Here is a 13107-nt window from a genome sequence, read left to right as displayed (position 1 = left end):
ATTTGAATGATTTACTTCATGCTACTTCTGGAACTACTGGCGCATTAGTTACATCGTGTTACCCGTGACAAGTAGAATGTGACAGTTCTGGTTTAGGTCTACATGCAGGCACTTCAAATTCAACAGGTTCACCTTTTTTCCATCTTCTAGATGTGATCTCACTTCCGTCAGAGGTTGGTTTCAGTATCCCATAGTCAGACTTGCCATGTAGTTCAAGCCCAACAACTGCTTAGCGAGTTTTACTGCATGCATGTTCCTAAATCTTCTCTTACAGCGCATAGCTCTACGCCTGCTGGCTCCACCTCTGCTCAAATTTGACAATAAAGGGAAGACCAGATTTTCATTTTAGACAGAATGCTCACAGCCATGTTTAAAATAAACTGTTTGTAGTTTGGTGATATGCTCTATGTATTTTTACTTGTGGCTATATGTTACTGAACAAAGTTCTGGTTTTAATGCATTTTTCAGCTTGTAAACTTCTGCAGGAGCATGCCATGCAAATTAAAATATCCTCTTTTACCCAAAACTTCTCCCCACTCATTTTTTTCCCTGTTAGGACTTTCTGAGATTCTTGTATGCATAATCATCATAAAATTAAGCTACCCTCCGCCCCGTAAACCAGGAGTTTAGCCTGCCTAACAGTTATTTCACACCACCAACTGACTTACAGATTTATTCATTATTTGTGTATTGCCCCCGGTTTATTAGGTGCTTTACAGACCATCCAGTCTCTGTATCAGCACTTTAATCTTAAAGGAATAGGTAGGTCTGTAATCAAGATATGAATTCTCCTTAGATTTTCCCAGCTTTGATGACTGGTTTACTCACTCATTACTTTACACTGGTCTGATAGTCAACAGCCTGGCTTTCCCGCCCCCCCCCCCCCCCCCCGCCAAGAGGTCCTGATTAGGTGTTCAGGCTTCACCATTACTCCTGGTTGCATTGCAAGACTGGTATACATTCACTGTGCTTAACTCCAGCTTCCTTTTCTAAAATTCCCATAGGAAACCAGTCAAGTACAATGACCACTTAAAGCTGAGCAGAGCTAGAACCTGATACTACTCACAGTACAGAGTATCTTAAGGCTGTTCAACACTTTAGGTGCTCAGACTGTGAGCAGAGTATCGGTTCTGTACCAAAGGGTAACATATATATTCTTTCCTGAGTTAAAGAATAATTTCAACTGCACGAACCTATGGTGAAATCCATCCGATGGCCATCTTTAAAGAATTATGGAAAAGGTAACTATTTCTATAATTCACTGACTTCAAAAGTATGTTTGACATTATTGTCGGGAAAATTATGTTAACCATGGATTACTGTTACAATCAAAGTATGTAGTGAGAAGTCAAGAGGCTTAGTAGTAAATTTTCAAAGCAGTGCGTGGGGATTTACCCGTTTGACTCCCATTAACGTCAATAGGAGTCGCGCGGCTAAATCCCTGTACACTGCTTTGAAAACTGACCCCTTCGTGTTGATGGACCCCTCTCTAAGAAGTTCCAGATGACCATGTAAGAATAGTAAAGAACTGTTTCAGCATGTGCCCTTGTTCATTATTGTTGTTTGTACACATCTGAAAGTATTTTAATTCCTCTACGCAGTGCTGTTTCCAGCATTTAGTTTATAAAACATGAATTAAGATGGGCAAGTACTCAGTAATCTGATGAAGCCATGTACAAGCCCAGGTGTATCTATGCATCAAAAACTTAACGTACATTGGCAGCATCCAATGCACCTTACAGAGTTAATTTTTATCCACCTCATCTACATTATTTCACAAACACCAATTATGGCTGCAGAACGTAGCATGATTCACTCCACCGCTCATACACAATGATGCAGCACTTCTGTGAAATGACATCTGCCCTGTTCCTACTTACCCCAACCAGTCCTATGTTCACTCAGAAATTAAATTTGCTTCCCCTTACCACTTAATCCTGTTTCCTGTAGGGAGCAGGAAGTGCAGGTTACAGTTTTAGGGAAACTTAGTTTTCCCTTAAAAAAAGACCATGAGCTATAATTTCATTAGAAACATCTTTTCTGAAATGGGAAGGTAATCCAGATTAGCGTGCAATCTGTTACGCCTCCAAGTGTAAGAAGCAAACCTGAAAATTCCATTTTCACTGTTTGTGGCTACTGCCAGCAAACCCCAAATACATGTAACAATTTTGTAAGAGAAATGCATGCTCGGAATCAGCTTCACTTGGAATTTTTTAACTGTAGTCATAAAAAATATATATATAAACATATATATAAAATACATATATTTAATATCTGCTACAGTTTTAAACACAGTAAAAAATTCCAAACACGAAATATTTTTTAAACTGCCAAAATTCTTCTACAACATATTCTACCTCTATCACTTGTATCTTCATATATACACAACACTCATATTTTCATGTGATATTTGGAAAGAATACCTGAGTCGAGATAAACACTTAAGAATTAATTCTCTGAAATTCTGAAACTTGGGGTTGTTTTGTATAGAGAAGTCCTCCTCAAAATTTCAAGGAATTATAAATTATTCCCCAAGGATCTGGATTTTTAAAGAACATATGCAGAACTCCTTTGAAACTACTGATGCAGAGACCCAGGAAGTTCTTCTAAAAAGTATGTTGCACTCTCACTATATGGCAACAAAAAAGTAGAACTTCATGAAAATGATACACTAGCTAGAGGCAATTCCAAGTAGAAAGAATAATAATGGCAAACTGAGAATCTAGAAATTTTTTTTTTAAATTTCCCATCTGGATGATAAAGTTAAACATACGTACCCAAGTAAGTACATGAAATCTCAACTGTGTGCTGGTTGTACGCAAAATATCAAAACAGCACCACAACGCAGTTTTCCATCTTTAAATGTATCGTGCTAACAACTAACAAAGAGTTAGCGGCGATACTCTTGCTGAGAATAGCGGGGAAAAACCTGGCAGAGTCCTGGAAACGTAACACGTTTTGTGATGAAGGCACTCACTCGATCTACCGAAAGGCTGGTTTTACATCTGCTCGGCACAGATGAAGCAGCCTCCCGTTTGCCTTCCTGCAGGTCGCCCGTAGCTCTGCCATGCCCACCTCCGTCACTCCGACTTTTCACGAGTGGTGTGTACTTTCCTGCAGTTTTAAGCCCGTAACACTCAATCGACACAATTTTGTGGAAAGGCCCCCATCTGTGGCGCACAGGTACACCTGAAAGGCCAGCAGTTTAGGCAACATTCATGTGATCAGTACATAGAAATGATGACAGTTTAAAATATTAACCCCCACACCACTGCTTACTCCAACACCTCTCCAGGCTTCACAGCACAGCAGCTCATATAAACTCAAGTGGGCTTCACCCACTTCAGGGTAAGGTCAGAGCGTGTTGTTTAGGTAGCCTTCATCGGCGGTTTACGTTAAACCGGCCAGCTTTGCTCTCAAGTGCTCCCAGTGCTGCTGCAGAACCAGTAAAGCCCAGCAGAGACACAGTAAGGGGCAGCTGAGAGCGCTAACTGCTGAAACCGCTCCAAACTCACGTCTGACCGTGGCCGTGCAGGGATGTCACAGAAACAGAGCAAAAAGGCTTTGAACACCTCGTAACTACACGATAGCGTAATTGTTGTTACAGAATGGGCTCTGGTTTTGATCAGGTTTATTATTTGAAATTGAGCTCCGTTGTGACAGACATTGAACATACACATAGCAAGGTACAGCTCTTGCCCCACAGAACATACTACACTCACTACAGTTATATACATAGTGGGGTACGTACCGTAACACATATTTTTTTATATTAGTGAGGAAGAGTACACTATTAAACATGCACGTGCAAAAGACTGCAAGAAGAAAAACAGAGGTTGAAGGCTGAGAAGTGGTAGAACACTAACCATAATTATGCGCCCCAGTTCGTTAGCCTATTACCAGACCACCATCATGCTCTGCTGTGCACGGGAAAAGGCTTGCAGACCAGAAAGACCAGATTCCTTACTGCATGTGCTCGGTGTTACCCGTATGGCAGCAGTTTGGCTGTGATTACATGTGTCGTAGCTTGTTTTTCATAGTTTGTGTCTTCATAGCACATATTCACACAGTTATTTAATACACTCGCTACTCTTACGCTCAGTCCCGCTTTCCACTGTGCAATACACACTACCTCCACGCATGGAATTTTTATTTCCATCAATGGAATGTATGAAAGGAATATAAAATAGGCCATAAAGAACCGCAACGTTGCTTAGAGACAAAAGTCTTGCTCAGGGTGCATAGCTTTCCTTAGAGGGAGCAGGAACTGCAAACGTGATGTCAGAGTTACAGAGATTATTTGTATAAATTGTGTTATCATTTAGCCCAAATGAACAGTGAGGCAAGGCTAACCTCCTGTCTTTGAAGACAAGGAATAGTTACCAAGTTTGACTTCTAATGAAAGCCACTTTTAGTAAAACGCAAGATATGTACAACAGTTGGTCCAGAAATGAAAATCCGTTGTAACAGCCAAAAGTCAAAGGCAGCTATAAATACAGACCTTCAACTTTCCAAGAATCCCTTAACGAAGTCTATAAAACTGATTATATCTTCAGGCCTAACTCAAGTGCAAATTTTTACTCAGAAATAAGTAACAGCCCTGCAAGTATTACTTAGAGACCAGGACAGGAACAAAGAAGGAGAATACAGAGTACCAGTTTGAATCCTACCATTGCGGAATATGAATTACATTGCATTTAGTATAAACAATCAATGAGACAGCAGAAGCCTCAGCTACATGTCCATTTTTCTGAGAGAGAAACAATTTCCAGAAGCGGCCAGAGTGGGATAAAGAAACACTGCATCATTCCTTTTAACACAACAGAAATGGTCTTTGATTATTTAAAAGCCAATTGCAAAGATCTGTCTTCAGAACCTCCTACTGGAGGTTTAATAGCAAAGAGGTGCAAGTACACTTACCAGCAACACTACAGTAAAGTAGAGACTTTTGTTTTAACAAAATCTATATTTATACGATTACATTTCCTATGGTTGAGGGCAGCTGTAATTAATGGATTTCCCTCCTTCCCCTAATGCAGTCATTTGTCAATTTAAACACAGAACGTCCAATCAATTTTGATGTATTTAGTAAGCAATTTGTCAAAGAGTACTGCATACCAGTTAATATATTAATTCTTGTCATTGGCCTGCTTCTGACAACTGCAGGTCGTCTCCATAAAATTGGTCCTGATGAGCCAAAACTCTTGCCTGGAATGTGAAGGTGCCCTTTCCAGAGCCAGAGGAGAGAAATCATATCTCATTTTCTTCCATACCTTTTTTGGGCAGTTTGTGGTCTGATTTCAAGGGTTTTTTTCATTAATGTGTTAACTGTCCATGTTTCAGACATCTCAACTACAGTCCATCCCTCCAGTGCAATGAAAAAGTGAATTCAAAGAGGAGGGGTAAGGAAGAAAGGAAATAAGAAGTGTGAAATGAGGACGTAGGACTTTCTGCTGTTATGCAGTTACCTATTTTCATTGCAATTCCATTATGTACCATGCACATGCCTGTATTAATTCACACATGCAAAAATGGAAGGTACAGAGGTTGGACAAAGGAAACATGAATTAAGTCAATCAAATATATAAGACTTTGGGTTACGGTAGTAGAGAGAAAAGTATTAATTATTAAAAAAACCCCTGAACACAAACAGCTGATTGTCATGGACACGAAAAGCACATCTTAACAGCATGCCTTGAGTTGATACTACCAGAAGCATCTTAATTTCCAACTACTAAACAGCAGGAAGCAAGTTGTATTTCAAGAATAAGTAACGACGGAACTTGGCGGTTCTCTGAAGGAAGCCAAGTCCTTTACATTACAAGTTCCTGTGGACACCAGAAACCCTCCTATGTATTCATGCCTCGCACCACTCCCCTCCCACTGTCAGGTCTGCTATGAGTGTCTAACTGTACCAGGTGATGGTATTTACGTTGTAGGAAAAACATCGAGGAAGAATAAAACATGACTTACACTTCCTTCCTTTGTTGTGATTAGATTTAGGAGCTGCTCAGAACACAGGCAAATAAAGAGGGAATACTAGAGACACAAATAAGGTAAAATATTATGTATTAAATCGGAGAAGGGTAGGAGAGAAACATCTAACCCCTAAGACCCAGCACTGAAGACTTGAGGATTGTAATACAGCCGGGGCTTTGCAGGATGAACTCTTACGAAAACAGAGGTAAGTCTGAAATGCAAAAGTACGTCTGCTCTGGCAGAAGGCGAGGAGATTCTTGGGACTGGTTATTTTTACTCTGACCAACTGCAAAAAGCCTGAAACAGTTAGGAGCAGGATAGGAGCAGGATACGACACTTCCCACAGGCCAGCAGGTTGTGGAATTTAACATGCAAGTTCACTTTCAAGCTCTGAACTTACAGAAAGGTCCAAATCTCTCCCTACCCACTTTCTCACCTCTCTGCACCAGCCACGGCTGTGATAAAGCGCTCAGGTCGGTACGAACTGCATACTCCGATCCAGGTTTCTGCAGCAGATGTCACAGATGACCTCAAAGCAATGAAACAGCTGTGCTAATCCACTTACAAATACCCCTGGGATAAAGGTCTTGGACACTTGTTGTACAAAATATTTCTTCAAACAATGGTTCCTTGTTACTTCCTTATTAGCGTGAATATAACTTTTAAGATTCTTTAAAAATATTGAAAGCTGAACTGTGTGTAAATAACCAAATGCAGTATTTTTAGAATGGTCTCTTTTCATCACAAGAACTCACTGGCTTACTTTATACTTTTCAGAGACCACAGAAGATTTTGGTCCTGCGTTTTGGCATCAAACTGCGTATTTATGAAAACCTGCACAGCACAGCCCTCCAACCAGACTGCCAGACATTGCATTGTTCCGTCTGTCTGCTGACAGAGGTACTCTGTGCTAAAAAGCACACTGAGTATTTTTCAATGACCCAGGGGGCAAAGGTCACTTATTATAAATGGATAATGAGACCTAATGCAATGTTCTGAGTGTGGACAAAGAAAGGGTCTATCCATACCCCCTTGTGACTTGGTCATTCAGGCTTTTATTTCCCCTGCACACTTAATGGAGCCAAACAATTGGCAGAAATGCTATACAGAAACTGAGAGAAACTGCTGTATTCTACCTCTGATGGACAGATACAAATAGTGACCCTGAAACGGCGCCAGAATTCCTCTTACCACTAACGTGGCAGACAGATGTAACATTCACCCTAAACCCCTATTTAGCCATTTGCTGGCAATTAAACTTACTGACAGAAGCGATAGCACATCAAACCACAGGCTTCAGCTAATGTCAACCCATTACTTTACTGCAGGTAAGCAGAGCCAGCTAACTTTGGTTTAGCATCTATTTAAAAGGAGGAAAGCTAACAGGTGCCTTGGACCCTTTTGTGTGACTCCGGGTTTGACTCCATTTTTTCCGAAACTTCGCTGAGTAGCTTCAGATAGAATAAATCCAGAAGACAAATAAAACTTCAAAGAAGATCAGATAGACGGAAATTTCCCTGTTAATGCCATTTTCACTATGTTCTCTGGATTCTTTTTTGTCTTAGTGTCTATCGTTCTATTTTTCTTTACATTCCACACCCATCTTAATGAATTCCTATTATGTGAATTAAAACCTGAATTAAAATTCTTCACTGTAATTCAAATAGTACAAACTCATTATTTTGTTGGAATTTAGCTACCACTCCTTCTTCTTCCTTTAAAAGGTTTCCTGTAGAAAAACATTTGAAATGCATAGTATTTGAGCTGTTAATGAAATACACAGAATGAACCACATCCACCCCTGATTTCAGTACGTGGGATAAATGTGACCCGTGTATATAAGCACTGATGCTCACAGAAAGGCTTCTGTTCAGACTGTATCTATGCATTTCAACAGAATTTAAACAGAAACTAAAAAGCAGACAAACTACTTTTATAGAACATCCAAAACTCTGCAGGCAGCATTCTGTGCTCTTGGACCCACACTGCAGTAACTGTGTACTACATACAATAATTTATATCTTTATACACTTGATAATTCGCAGGAAAAATAGCTGAAACCAGGGTGGATGATAAAGACATCTACAACTAGAGCAGGGAATTTGAGGAGGGTGAGGCGGGGCGGGGGAAGAAATCTGGCCCTAACAGGCAAGCTGCAAGGACCCACAGACACAGGCAGTTTGTGAATTAAAGCTAGTTTTGGAGACTGTTTCAAGACCGCTCAGTATTGCTATTTTACCTGAAGACGCTACATTTGATAGTCTGGCTAGATAATTCTGCAAAGCAATAGCCATAAGAACAATAAATGCACACAGCAACGGACAGTATCCTTTTATCCTAATGCTTTGCCTTACACAGATGTTTTCACTGCTAACAGGCCAAGAGGAGATGTATTAAAGGAGAAGTGCTGGATAAAGGGTCTCAACTCCACCTCCTTGGTGGCAGGAAACGGACAATGTTTTTCCTTGCAGACATGTCTAGCTAAACATGACTGATTGAAACACTGCAGTTTCTGTGAATGAGCCTGTTTGCCTTTTTTATCTCCTTATCATAAAAGTTATTTAATGTAATCATCAGCAACAGGTGCATCAACAATGGATAAAAATATAAATATCAAAATGAATTATTGGCAACATAAGCAGACTATGTGGCAGCTGTTACCTTAAACTAAAATACGAAATTAGACCTATGCTCTATAGTTAATAGCATTTATTAAAAGCTTTTATGTAAATTACAAATATATTTATTGACTTGATTGTACTCAATGCTTCAAAATATTTATATGAAAATTTAAGTATATGCTTGCACACTTAATTTTGGACACACTCATTTGAAAATAGTGACCTGTATTTGTAGAGTAAAATATTACGCAACCAAAATGCATCCTTGCACTGACCTTTTGTCTCAAAGCAGAACTCTCATATCTGTAAGTGAAAGTAAAATAACGCAGGAATCTAGCAAAAAATCCTAGCCGAAAGGCAGATCTAACAGAGTGCTGTGCGCTATTAATTACTTTTTCATATTCTTTTCTACCTTTTGAGTTTTCTTCCTTTTTCTGTGCGGCACGGAAAAAGGAAGACCCTAAGCTTGTACGTTTCCACAGCACTTCAAGCTCGGAGCACATGCAACAGATGGACAGGTAGAAGCAACAGATCTAATCTGGCGCCAATGTCGCTTTTACCAGTCACATTCAGACACCCTGCCTTTTGGCCCAGATGTCCACTCGCAGCATTTTAAAATGCCTGTGTCGCATAACACGCTGGCGTTAGCTGCACTGACAACTGCGCAGAGGGTCTAGTTTCCCCATGAGTACCTTTATGTGCGCCAAGAGCTGTTCCCTTGTGAAACTTTGACTGTTACATCACTTTGATCTTGACTATGCCCTAGGTAAAAAGGGAGACTTGCTACTCACTGTTAATGTTCTTCTCTTGTTTGAATTGTCAAAATAAAAAATAACGTAAGTACTCATTTATCTACAAAAACAATATAAAATACATGGGTTTGTACAACACACATACACCATATATCTATACAGATACATAAGTGTTTCTGAATATGCAATGCCACGCATATTGGCTCCCTGCGAACGACGTGGCTGGATAAGACACAGGACGAGGCAGGTGGGCAGCCGTCCCTGGAAGCGATGCCAAGGCTCCCGAGGGAAGCAGCTGTCTGAGACTCTGGCTGGAAGTAGCCCAGCAATCAGGAGTTCCAGGGGAGGGGGAAAATGCAGATGCACTCACTTGTCACTGAGTATTGAATTCACGAGAGGAAACGGCTAAAAGCATGAGAAGAAATGAGGTGAAGAAACCCTGAAGTCTTTAGGGGATCTAGTGGGTCACACTTGCAAGGCCTGCCAAGCACTCACATTTTGGCTACATGACAGCCTCACAACTTTGATTCCTATCGGAAAGAAACTATATTCGCTACTCTACCAGTACTAGTATAGTTGGTTACGTGAAGCCCTATTCTGGGGTAGAACATGTACCGAAATAAATGCAGGTTGAAAAACCAACTCAGAAAGTCACACTTGGCTTAAAACGTGCACACAAGACAAGACAAAGAGTTGTCAGCTACTTACAGCCAGCAAGAAGATACTGGTAGTACTGTACGGCATCTGCAGCCAGGAGCAGTGGATGGTTTGCATTAAATGGTGGTTGGAGTTCATTCCACTGAGGAGTTCTGAGGTAAAACACAAGACTATTAATATTTAAGCTAATACAGAGAATGTAAATCAGTGTTTCTGTCATCACATGTAATTATCTATACAAGCTCACAAAATGTTTGTAATTATTTAAATTAGCTTGTTCAAACACTGCAATACACCACAGGCAGTTGAGCAGCATGACCAAATCGCGCAGATTGCGAGGCAAAGACAATACTTGTTTGTCGACTGCAGCATGTATTGCGCAAAAAAATGATGAAGGCGGTTTACATTAAGTTGGTAAATACATTTAGGACCATTGTATGTCATGCTGACGTTATATAAACACACAACAGAAGCTGGGGAACTTTTTTGTTCTGTTAACTAGCATTGCTTTGATATTGTAAAGTCATTGAGCATTTACAAACTGTGAAAATAAAGCTGTGTAAAGTTATGGACTATTGATCCAATTAGAATTTTCAATTCCATTACAACCTACTCATTTCAACAATAATGGTCTAGAAGTCTGTGTTGTAATTTTAATTAGGGTGGGCCATTCCTAAATAGCTTGGTAAATCAAGTATTGATCAATCTAGTCCAGCCATAAGCAGCACTAAGGAATATAGGAGACAAGGAAAATCGATAGAAAAATATTTTAAAACGTCAAAAGCACTGACAACACTTTCTCATCAATTTTTGTTTACTTTCTTCCACATGTCAGGAATAATTTCTTCAACTGTCTTAAGAAATGCTACCTTCAGCTACTTACAGGATAACTCGCCTAATTCTTTGCAATGCTTCATGGTGGAAACCTCATTTGTGCCTCACGGCAGAATTCTGTACTTTCACACTATTAAAATAAACAACTGTTTCTAGTCCTTATATAAAAAGCTAAATTACAATCGGATCGTTTAAAATCCCTAATTGATAAGGATCTCTGTTGATCTGCTAACATGTTCATGTAGCTCCACGCCTACAGAGGTATTTAAATGGTTAGCTCCCATTCAGACAGGTAAGCACTAACAGAACTATATGAGAAGGTAGGCCTGAATTTGCTGTCGAGAGTCCTCTCTTTCAACGGAAAGCTTTAAGAGTCTTAAAGATAAACGTGAAGCTAAAAATACAGATGAAAATCATGATGCAGTTCATTCACCCCTTCCAAAAAAAAAGCTCACAATCATTTTTTGGACAAAAAGACGACGAAAAAGTAAAAGGAATGAGCTACCTAACCAAAGTCCAGCTGGCTCTTGGGCATGTCATCATTTCCAGAGGTGTGTCATCGCTAATCTTCGGAGCAGTGCTGAGCGGCCGTGGTTCCAATACGTGCTCCACCAGGCTACCGTAACAACTGATAATATACAACGACTCCACTACAAACTGCTTTGATTGATCTGTTTGCAAGAAGAATGAAAATCTTATTGCAATAGCACAGCAGAAACAGAAAAAACACAGAAATAGTAGGCTATTTATTCTTTTACGTCTTTTGCCTTTATGTGCTTGCAGTCAAAAATGTGAATTAGAGGTGAAAGGGCTGGAGAGACAAAGAGAAAATTGTACAAAGCAAAAAATTTTGCCCTTGTTTCAAAAAACCCCAAATATCTCATATAAGAGAAGGTGGGACAGAGTTTCTCACCAAGGTGTGTTCAGGTAATTACACATTGCTGAACACATGTCTGTACATTTGCTTTAGCAAAGGTGTCTCACCTTTACCTCATCTTTTTTACTGAAACTTCACACAGTATCTTTGGATTGAACTATCAAAGTTTGTTGTCTGTCATTATATCATAATAAAAGATAAATGATTTATTTCACTAATTAAAATTTCTTATAAATTGTCCTATTTACCAGAAGTACCCCAACCATGTTCCCAAAAGTCTCCACTGTCACTGAGTTTAAATAACAAAATCTACAGATAAGCACCATCTGCTCAGAAGTTAACACAAAATGAGAAAATAAAATAGAGAATTTAAATTTAAACGCAAGTCCTATTTTTGTAATATACCAACCTTTTTCTCTTTTCAGACCAGGATTGTTTGCGAACCATGACCTCGATGATCCAAAGACTGCAGCGACACAAAACTCTCCTCCCACAGACTTACTGGGTGAAATTTGTGGAGCTGGTTTGGATTTGCTTAAAGAAAGAACAAAATAAAATTATCAAAATTCTCAAAAATTAAGATGTCCCTTGCTTAATAGTAATTCTAAGATATTAATTCAGAAGTAGTGAATATCTGCAGTTCCCATAAGGTTTAGCAGGATTTACAGATATTTAGTGTTTCTTGATAATAGGTCCCAAATTCCCCTTGATCACTGAACTCATTAACTTGAAGAACAGCACTGGCTCATAATGGAGAATTAGTTGGACTGTTTAAAAGACCCAATATTGAATATTTGCATTCAATAGAAACAACTGCCGAAGTGAATATATTTATAATCGTAAGTCCTTTGGGAATGAAAATATAGATTCTGGGTCAGTCATTCTAGGTGGTTGGTATTTTCTTGCATTTTCAAAAGAAAACTACAAATAATGCTAACACTGATTGCTGCTCAGTTGTAACTCAGCACAGTCCTGATGCCATTGAAACCACTAGGATATGTGTGACATGGGCAAAAGGGTAAGAGGGAACAACATGCGGAGGATACAAGGAGAGGGAAACAACGCATACACTCATGAGCTATGTGTTAAAACAAATCAGTAATTATATCATGTAAAAAGAGATTAAGATACATTCTCCTCTGAAACACCACAATGTGCATGTAGCAGATACAGCAGCTTATAATTATGTTTCATTGAAACATCATTTAGTGTTCCTCCTTACAAGAATCTGAAGATATGTAATATTACACTTTGTATAAACTCAAAACTATTTTCAGAGCATTGCCCATTTCCTCAATTCATTAAACCAGGATTTCACCCTTTCCTTACAAGAAAAGCTGTTTGAGAAGTTCATGCACGATTCCTCCTTCTCCACGTTCCCTTTTTT

At 39.3% G+C, this 13107-nt stretch overlaps 1 protein-coding gene across 1 annotated transcript in view; it reads right to left on the bottom strand.

The window, feature by feature from the left end:
- The window catches only part of BCAS3 (BCAS3 microtubule associated cell migration factor), a 373523-nt gene that overhangs the window by 207748 nt on the left and 152668 nt on the right, over nt 1–13107 (bottom strand). Inside the window, exons 18-20 of the mRNA XM_075719415.1 lie at nt 12130–12254; nt 11349–11514; nt 10061–10161 (exon numbers count right to left, since the gene is read on the bottom strand). Of these exons, the coding sequence (XP_075575530.1) occupies nt 10061–10161; nt 11349–11514; nt 12130–12254 (392 nt within the window). The remainder of the gene's footprint in view (nt 1–10060; nt 10162–11348; nt 11515–12129; nt 12255–13107) is intronic.

The sequence above is a fragment of the Pelecanus crispus genome, chromosome 12, assembly GCF_030463565.1.
Source record: "Pelecanus crispus isolate bPelCri1 chromosome 12, bPelCri1.pri, whole genome shotgun sequence".
In the NCBI taxonomy this organism is placed as follows: Eukaryota; Metazoa; Chordata; class Aves; order Pelecaniformes; family Pelecanidae; genus Pelecanus; species Pelecanus crispus.
Note: the sequence above shows the minus strand (reverse complement) of the source record. Positions and strands in the feature narration are given on the sequence as shown.